General features: G+C 41.1%; 1 protein-coding gene across 1 annotated transcript; it reads left to right on the top strand.

The window, feature by feature from the left end:
* Positions 1–5,772: 5,772 nt before the first annotated feature.
* On the top strand, positions 5,773–9,676 carry LOC121299847 (gastricsin-like). The gene is made up of 9 exons (XM_041227988.1): positions 5,773–5,842; positions 5,975–6,131; positions 6,400–6,517; positions 6,830–6,948; positions 7,569–7,768; positions 7,908–8,024; positions 8,231–8,378; positions 8,819–8,917; positions 9,381–9,676. The coding sequence occupies exons 1-9, from the start codon at positions 5,784–5,786 to the stop codon at positions 9,543–9,545; spliced, it is 1,182 nt and encodes a 393-aa protein (XP_041083922.1). The 5' UTR covers positions 5,773–5,783; the 3' UTR covers positions 9,546–9,676.
* Positions 9,677–9,893: the final 217 nt, after the last annotated feature.

The following is a 9,893-nucleotide window of genomic DNA, read 5'->3' as shown; positions in this document are numbered from 1 at the left end:
ACATGCATCGGGGTGTGTGACTCTCTGTGAGTAGGTGCTTGGCTTTTCAGTGTTCATATAAGGATATACATATATATTGGATGTAAGGTATATTGGCTGCCCATGGAATGGGAAGCAAAGCTGCACTTGTGGTTTGGATTGGTGAAAGTAAAGATCCATTACTGAGGAGAAGGACAGGGCTGGCTGGCCTTGTGTGCTTCATATATATTTTCTATTGATCTTCAGATATTCATCTTACACATATCTCATTATATAAAGATATCACTATTGAACTGCTTGAACTTTTGAACGTTGCTAGTGTCAATTGTTGCTATAGTGGTTGCCGTTCAACCAGGAGAAACACATTCATTACGGAAATCAAGTAATTGCATTATAATATACAGTACCATGAAAAAGTATTTTCCCCCTGTCTGATTTTATGCATTTTTTTATATTTTTGACATTGAATGTTATCAGATCTTCAACCAAAATACTAATATTAGATAAAAGGGACCCTGCGTGAACAAATAACACAACATTTTGATACTTATTTTATTTATTCATTAAAGAAAGTTATGCAAAACCCAATGCCTCCATGTGAAAAAGTAATCGCCCCCTTAGACTCAATAACTGGTTACGCCACCTTTAGCAGCAATAACTGCAACCAAATGCTTCCTGTAGTTGTTGATCAGCCTCTTACAGCACTGTGGAGGAATTTTGGCCCACTCCTTCATGCAGAACTGCTTCAACTCAGTGACATTTGTGGGTTTTCGAGCATGAACTGCTTGTTTCAGGTCCTGCCACAACTTCTTAATGGGGTTTAGGTCTGGACTTTGACTAGACCATTCCAAAACTTTAAATTTCTTGTTCTTCAACCATTCTGATGTAGACTTGCTTGTGTGTTTCGGATCATTGTCTTGCTGCATGACCCAGCTGCGCTTCAGCTTCAGCTCACGGACGGATGGCCTGACATTCTCCTGTAGAATTCTCTGATACAGAGCAGAATTCATGGTTCCTTCAATGATGGCAAGTCGTCCAGGTCCTGATGCAGCAAAGCATCCCCAAATCATGACACTACCACCACCATGCTTGACCGTTGGAATGGGGTTGTTACTGCTGGCCCCAATCAGACCTGATTGTTAACCAAAGTATTCAAACAGCTGACCCTAATTATCCCTTTAACTGGGTTGAGTTAACTAGGGGGACAATAACTTTTTCACACCTGAAGATTGCATGTTTGATTACCTTGCACACCAAACAAATGAAAGAAGCACCAAACTTCAGTGTCATTTTTTCATGTGTGTGTGTGTGTGTGTGTGTGTGTGTGTGTGTGTGTGTGTGTGCACTGTAACTGTTATGTGGCGGATATTTTAGAAATTAATATTGATTATCTCGGGTAAATTAAATAAAGCACAGTTAGTATATTGGTTAATTGTAGTATCTTAAAAGAAAATATTATCAAACTTTAACCAGTTAATATAAAAAAATTCAATTAAAATACCAAGATTAACTTTATAGTTAATGTTATATAGCTATTGTAATATTTTAAACAATGTTCCCCATTAACTTTCAATGTTACATATGTTATTTTCAGATTAAGAACTCAATACATGTTCACACAATGGATTAATTTCACATTTTATCATACACAATTTAAACAAATTGATCCTATAATTTCAGTGCACCATGGAAATTCAATAAATATATATTAACCAGACCCTCGTTGGTAACACTTTATATTAAGGTGCTGCTTATTAATGTTTTAGAAATATATTATATATGCTTAATAACTATGTTATAGGGTGTTAATAAATCATTCTAGGTGCTTTATAACCATGCGATAGACATAGATGGAATTACATTTAAACATCCCAAAGTACAATAGATGGCTAAAAACTGTCCCTTTATAAAACTGTAATTCCGTCTATGGCTATTACATGGTTATAAACCACATATGGTGCTTTATTAACACTTTATAACACAGTTATTAAGCAGCTATGATACGTATATATAAATCGTTTATAAACCTCTAATAAGCAGCACCTTAATATAAAGTGTTACCCTTTCATTTTAGGAATAGGTTGAAACAGTTTTGGAATAAAGATGTCAGCTCCTCCTGGTGAAGAAGATTTTGTTTCCAATGTTTGCAATGATTGTTTTACTTTGCCTGGTGATTCCTCAAAGAAAATAACTTGTGGCCGAACAGGATACAAGCCGCTATTTTCCGAACAAACCGAGAATTCTTTAGCTAATGCAAGTCTTCCGCTACTAAGATCCTTGTGGGTTTCAGAACAGGATTGGGAATGTTTAGGGTTTAATGCACCACAGCCTCAAAAACTTTCAGAATGTATTTCAATGGGGCTTGGGAGGGGGTGTTTTACATGGGCTAGCTTCAATGCACGAGGTTCCTGTGACTGTAACCATTGCTGATTTCTGGTTACATGTGTCACAAAGGATTGTGACCTTTATGATTGTGTTCCGTACCAGGGATTGAGTAGAGAATACTTTCTCCAGGCACTGGCCTTAATCTTTGGGGGTTCCGAATGGGTAGACAGCAGTCCCTCTGAGCCTGACCAGCAGCCTTATTCTGAGCTGATGACCCTAAATGTATGACTCTTAAATGTCTGACACTATTGTCCTTCAATACCCCAGGTAACCAAAGAAACTGGCAGCTGCACTTCAGAACACTGCAAAGCTGGCCCCTGTTTGAGGTTTAATTCAGGCTCTACTCTACACTGGACTGGGGAAAGCTAGTTCTCAGTAGGATTCAGTGTAGTGCTGCTGAGCAGTTGCTGCCAGTAACAGTAAAGCAGAGCAAGCATGATGCAGGAGCTCTGACCCAAGTAGTGTGATTCCCTCCTGTCTGCTCCTGGGCTGGTTCCTATGTAGTCTTGGTGTCCAATGGTCCTTCTCCAGACCCTTCCCCCAAAGTTCAAAGCTGCTCTTTCTAGGATGAAAGCAAGATTAAACCAGGAGTAGAAATCCTGTATTTATTTAAAGGGGCCAATGACATTCAGCTGTGCTGGCGGCGTACATTTTACCCATATGGGGTAAGAGGATATGTTTTTGTCCTACTCATGCATCCTACTGAGTGAATGATCTAGGCTCTAGGAGTGACATGCCTGTGCAGCTCTAAACCCCCTCCCCTAGCTTTCTGGATGCATGAATTTATTCTGGATCACCTTTTTGGGGGATTTTAATTTTCCTTCAGTGCTTTATAATGTCTTGGTGTGGGTGTGTGTTGGTTTTTGTAGAGTAATCCCTTTAAAAACCCTGGACAGGGAGAGAATTGGTGTCAGCGGTGGGATTAGTTTCCAATGTGGCAGGGCTGTGCATTACATTCTAAACCCACCCTGGAAGTACATCATGTTCAGCACAGTCTTAGAGACACTCGGGGTAACAATACAAACCATGTGTAGATAATGGGGCAATACAGCACTGGAAATTCACGAACTTACTTTAAAGTGAATTCGTAGTTTTGAGAGTTCAAAATCCCACTGTGAAAAAGACTGCGGTTTGGACTGGATATTTGATCCAGCCATTTCCTTGAATTCCTTCTTTCTTAACAATGTGTAAATTTCCACAAATAATGATGCCTTTGAAAAAGATCCCCGTGGTGCCAGGACTCCGGTATGGGGTTAAATATTTGCTAAATACAGCGCATGAATTCAATCCTTGATTCCTGGACAGTTTGAATAAGAAACCTATAAACCTAATTGCTCTAAATAACATGCTTGTGATGTTCGTTATATATTCATTTTATTTCAAGGTCACTTTTGAGTAGAAAAGGCAGGAGAAATACAGAGCGCTGTAGATTAGATGATAAAACTGACCTTGTATTGGCATTGGCTAAGTGCTCGCACACACACACACACACACACACACACACACACAAAAACACACAACCCCCAGTGGGAGTGCATAAGCTGTGGCTCTTGTGAAGGAGAGGGATTATTTGTAATCAGCTACAGACCCTGCAGTGCTCCACTGAAGCACCTCACTCCTGAGCTGAATACCCTGTAACCAGTGCTGGTTCTTTCTCGTGCAAAAGGCCCATCGTGTGCAGCTGTGTCCTCGGCACAATAAGTTCGGCAGATTGAAAATTGCGCTGGGGCACATAATGACAAAGCATATCCTTCAAGTAAGCTGGACCCAAGCCATGTAAACACTTGTAAGCAGCAAAATCAAGTAAGCAGCAAAATCTTGTGATCAATTCTGTATATCCTGAGATCGCAATCTTCATTAGACTTACAGCTAGTTTTAGTCAATTGAGGTCATGGTGCAGTTTCACATCTGTGTCTATTGCTCTCTTTCATTTTCTGCAGCACATGGCGGAGTGCAATACGATGAGCGATCTGCCATATCTGACCTTCACCATCAACGGCATTGACTTTGTCTCCCTAAGCCTACACTATTAACATGAGTTCTCAGTATCTGCCTTTACTACATTCCTCCAGAACACAGGCTGAAGTGTTAACTAGCAATGTTGACATTGTTTCTTTGCGTTTCTTTTTGCATGTTTGCATGTCCTTCCTTGCTGACCCTGCTGTTGTTTGTCCTTGCAGAACCTCCAGGATTGGCGTTCAGAGCACCTTGCTGCCGTCGTACACCAGAGAGCCGCTGTGGATCCTGGGCGATGTGTTCCTCCGCTAGCCTTACTCTGTGTACGACCGAGGGAACGGCAGAGTGGGACAGCCAGCTCTCCACCTGCAGCTTGGACAGTGATTCCAACAGGCAGCTGTTAATAATCACCATTAATTTTATAAATCACACAGTAAAATAAAGAGCTGCTACAATAGAAACATATTTTTGGGAATGCCTTTTTACTTTTCCTTTGTAATAACAATAGGTGTGTGTGGCAGAGCAGAGCTCAGCCCTTTATAAATTGGCAGGGATGGGGTTAAATTCCCCTACCTGCCTGGGTTTATTGTGTTCAGGTGGCTGGGGTTGATTAGAGTAATTAACGGTCAATCAGCACCCAGCCACCTGACATAGAAGGAGGCCTCAGTGTCCCATTAGGGGAGGGAGCTGAGGAAGCAAGCTGGTGTTTGTGCTTGCTGTTTTTTGGTTTGCTGTTTTGTGTTTTATTATACTTTCTGATCCAGTGAAGGCATCGCCCAGCCTGGAAACCTTTATTTTTGTTAGTCTTGTTCTGTGTTTTTCTATTTGTGCTTAAATACCTTTGTTTTGGCCCTTGTGCCCTTTTATTTTGTGATTTGATAATAAAAGTATTATTTTTTTGAACTGCAGTCTGTCTCTGGGCCTCTATCCACTCGCCAGCCTGTCACAGTGTGATTTCTGAACTGCAAAGTTGAATCAATCTAAAATATTTTTTTAATATAGGCCCAACATCTCATACGCTCATATTCAATTCATGTTTGAAGAGCTGAATGTGAAGTTATACTTAAACGATATTTGTTTTTCCATTCTGCACAATAATTAATAATAATAATTAGTTTCCATTAGTTATCCCAAGTTATAAAAAGTTATCAATATGTACATAACTGTGAGCACTTTAATTGCTAGCTATCAGATGCAGCACTGTACCTACAGACAGCCTGCTCTTATAGTATATTAATAGTATAGCAACACTATATTAACTGATGACCCCAAGTTTTTATCTCTAAGGTTAAAAACAATATGTGGGCAAGTCCTTTTGAAGAGTCAAAAACAGGGTGCTGGTGTTCTATTAAATAAAGTCTGATTAGATTGGAGGAATGTGAGGGCGTCCTGGATGGTATAAAAGTGGCAGCTCAGCCCCAGTTTCAGTGCATCCAGGAAAGCAGAGGAAGTGGTTGGGAAAGATGATGAAGTGGTTGATTGTTGCTTTGGCGTGCTTGACTCTGTCAGAGGGACTTATCAGGTGAAAACACTTTCATGCTTTTCAACACTTTCATGCATTGTGTGTCTTTTCCTCCTATGCAGCATGCTGTACTGTGTGTTGCTTTGATGTTTATATGGGAGAAATTTAATCGATGTTCGCTTCTTCCCTCAGGGTCCCTCTGAAGAAGTTCAAGTCTGTCCGCCAGCAGATGAAGGAGAGCGGGAAGCTGAAGGCAATCCATTACACTGATCCTGGCCTCAAGTACCAGGGCCTGCACCCCAATGCCTACGCCACCTCCACCAACGAGCCTCTCATGAACTACGCTGACGTGAGTCCTTGCACACTCGTTTCACCTGCAACTGCAAAAACACTCAATGAACTGCAAAAAGAAACGTAGGAAATTCAATGACAAACCTTTCTCAATGACAGCCTTTGAAGCAATTCCCTTTGAAGTTGGGGGCTGGAACCCAGCACAGAATAACTGCAAGACCCATTTGTTTTACTCCACTTTCCACTTGCAAATCATTGTCAGGACACCGGCAGCAAAGATACCCAGTCCTAATCTAACGTCGCCTCCTCTGTCCTTGTTGTTGCAGATGTCCTACTATGGGCCCATCACCATCGGGACCCCAGCCCAGTCTTTTTATGTCCTGTTTGACACCGGGTCCTCCAACCTCTGGGTTGCCTCTACGTACTGCAGCAGCCAGGCCTGCAGTAAGTACAGGGTCTCCTCCATATTACACTTTCCATGCTTCTGTTTTTTCACTTTAATTTAGTAATTAGGCCCCCATCGGACTTTAGATTCCTACAGGCAGTACAGGGCTTGGATGGGGTCATATTTCCCTCTCACACAAGAAGTGATCTTACAGCATGTGCTCCAGCAGAAATGGAGCAGAATGAATTTGCTTCACCTAAGTCAAAGCGAAAATGAGGTTTGGGGAAAAATTGATCAAGAGCAAAACTGGAATTCGTAAGAAAAACCTTTGTTATAACACACCATTGATGTAATTCTCTTTTGTTTCTCAGCAAACCACCCTTTGTTCAACCCCTCTCAGTCCTCCACCTGGTCCAGTAATGGGCAGTCCTTCTCCCTGCAGTACGGCACTGGGAGCCTCACTGGGGTCTTCGGCTATGACACTGTCACTGTGAGTACCCCGGGCTTCAGATCCACAGAGACGGGGATGTGTGGGTAGAGAAATACCCAGGGAGAATAAGAACGTCTGTGTGGGTTTACGTCTGAATTTTAACTTATTAAGTGCAATAGTCCTCATTTGAGGATAGGCTACTTTGTAGCTTTTTGGAGCCTTTAAGTGGCATCTACCTGTTACTTGCATGTTCTCTTTAACTATATTGTTATGATAAGTTACTCTAAATTTGTTTACAGTAAAATTCAAGTCTAAATGTAACTGATAATTCTACAATTATTGCCTTTCAGATAATTTTATGACGCCTCAATATAAAATAAGAAACTGAAGCCTAACAGACACATTTCTTGATGTTTTCCTCCGAACAGTGATGCTAAATCTCTATTAGTTACGTTGGGTTTCAAATCTGGTGTGAAATATCACTGGTCTTATTACTGTCCACAAAATTGACATTTTGTTCTGTGAAGAAATATTAATTTAGAATGTGTCAAATCCCATAAATACAACTTCTGTGTTCTGATTTTCTTTTAATAACATGCAGAGGAAAGAGTTTCCAGATTTGACAGGTCTGCTGCTGCACAGTGCTGCCCAGTCTAACCACTAACTCTCCTGCTGCTCAGATCGGAGGCATTACCATCAGCAACCAGGAGGTGGGTCTGAGCACCAATGAGCCCGGCACCAACTTTGTGTACGCCCAGTTTGATGGCATCCTCGGCCTGGCCTACCCCAGCATCGCAGCAGGAGGAGAGACCCCTGTCATGGACACTATGATGCAGCAGGGCTTGCTGCAGGCCAACATTTTTGCCTTCTACCTGAGCCAGTATGTTAGCCCCAATACTCTATTATTTAAGGGATAGATTATAATTCTACAGCAGTTTTCAACATCAATTATAACTTGTTATAGATACAGTTGATCATTTTTTTTTAAATATGCATTATTTTGATGCTTTTTTTTTCAGGAATGAGGCCCAAGGCAGCGAGGTGACATTTGGAGGTGTTGATCAGAGCCGATACACTGGCAGCATCTACTGGACTGATGTCACTAGTGAGACGTACTGGCAGATTGCAATTAATGGGTAGGTGCTCCTTCGTTATCTCTCTCTACCTTAACCTGAACCATGTCATTGCATGCAGACGGCAGCTCTACATTTCAAACAGCACTTCACACGCATTGCTGTCTTCAATATGTCTCCGAACCGCTGCAAATGAAACCATTTTAGACTTTAGGTTTGAAAGCAACGACCACTTAAGGCTCAAGCCTAAAACTATGTTGATTTTTTAGCTTCTCAATCAACAACCAGCAGACTGGCTGGTGCAGCAATGGCTGCCAGGCTATTGTGGACACAGGCACTTCCCTCCTCACCTGCCCTCAGCAGTACCTGGGATACCTGCAGCAGTACATTGGAGCTCAGGCTAACGAGAATGGGGAGGTGAGTACTCACACTGCATTGGAACTCAGCATAACCAGTCTCCACTGTAACTAGGGATTAAATAGCAGCTCAGTCTACACACACATTGTAAACTGTACTGTACTTTATATGTCCTTAATTGCACTGTGGTTGCATTTTTCTTTCAACAGCGTGTGCAAATATTGGGTACAAAAGACTTTAGCAACGTCCTTATTTTTGTATTTTTTTTTTTTTTATATTTGTCATTTTGTTAATAAACATGAGGTTGCATTTCGTCTGCAATGATTGCATTTTTACAGTAGCAATTATAAGTATAACAAAAACATCCCAATTAAAAGGTAAAAAACAATCGATTCATGGAGACTCCATTTTATGTTGGTGTGTTTTGCATGGGTGAAGGGTTTAGGTTTATTTCCAATACGTGCTGTATAATCCTAATGCTTGTTCCTTGTTATTTTCAGTACATTATTGATTGCAACAACCTGGCTAACATGCCTACTATTTCCTTTAACATCAATGGAGTGAACTTCCCCCTGCCCCCATCTGCCTACACCATCGTTGTAAGTAATGTCCTCTTTCCTCTGTGCCTCACAGAGAATCCAGTGTTCTGTCTTGATTACAGGTTATTACATTGTGTGTGGGGGTCTCTTATTGTATAGGATGTGATTGTGCAGTTTTGTGTGAGAGAACACCCTCCACACAACAGATCTTGCACACAGAAACTACTATTAAACACAAAAAGGTTTGTTTTTACTTACTTTAGAATGATGGCCTGTGTTCATGCACAGGATGACATCTCTACACAGGACGAGATGCATTTAGAATTTAGAGAAATACTTATTGGTTGGTTTTTACGTGATTTATAATCGTTATTCAATACAGGGCATCCATACCTTCAAACATTATTGGTACACATGTGCAACCACGTTCATGTTTAGTTTTTTTTATAAACCCTAGTAAAACTTACTATGTATTTCTCTAATGTTGTTCCCCCCTGACATTCTTCTTTCTCTCTTCCTCCAGAAAAACCAGAACGGACAACAGTACTGCACCAGCGGCATCATGGGTACCTACCTGCCTTCCCAGAACGGCCAGCCCCTGTGGATTCTGGGAGATGTGTTCCTGAGGCAGTATTACTCTGTCTACAACAGGCAGAACAACAGCGTTGGATTCGCCACTGCTGCTTAAGCACCTCCCATTCACTCCAGCCTCTGTCCAATTCCTTTATAACACGCCTTGAACAAACCAACCAGAACGACTGCAATGCTAGTCTGGGTTTCACCCTCCACACGCTGTAAGAGAGGGTGTGTTATACAAATAAAAACACACATGTAAATCATAATTCTAAAAGCAAATTATTAAATTGATTAAAGGTTATACAAAAATAACTCTCTGTGTTTTTGTTTTTATTTAATTTTTTTCCACAATGTTGTCTTGAGTGTGTTGAGCGAGTAAGCAAACGCATGTAATGGATCTAATGTAATTGTAATGGAGCTCCTCCTAGTGGCTGATGAGTAAATAACACTGACATCAGTG

The sequence above is a fragment of the Polyodon spathula genome, chromosome 25 (assembly GCF_017654505.1).
Source record: "Polyodon spathula isolate WHYD16114869_AA chromosome 25, ASM1765450v1, whole genome shotgun sequence".
Taxonomy (NCBI): domain Eukaryota; kingdom Metazoa; phylum Chordata; class Actinopteri; order Acipenseriformes; family Polyodontidae; genus Polyodon; species Polyodon spathula.
Note: the sequence above shows the minus strand (reverse complement) of the source record. Positions and strands in the feature narration are given on the sequence as shown.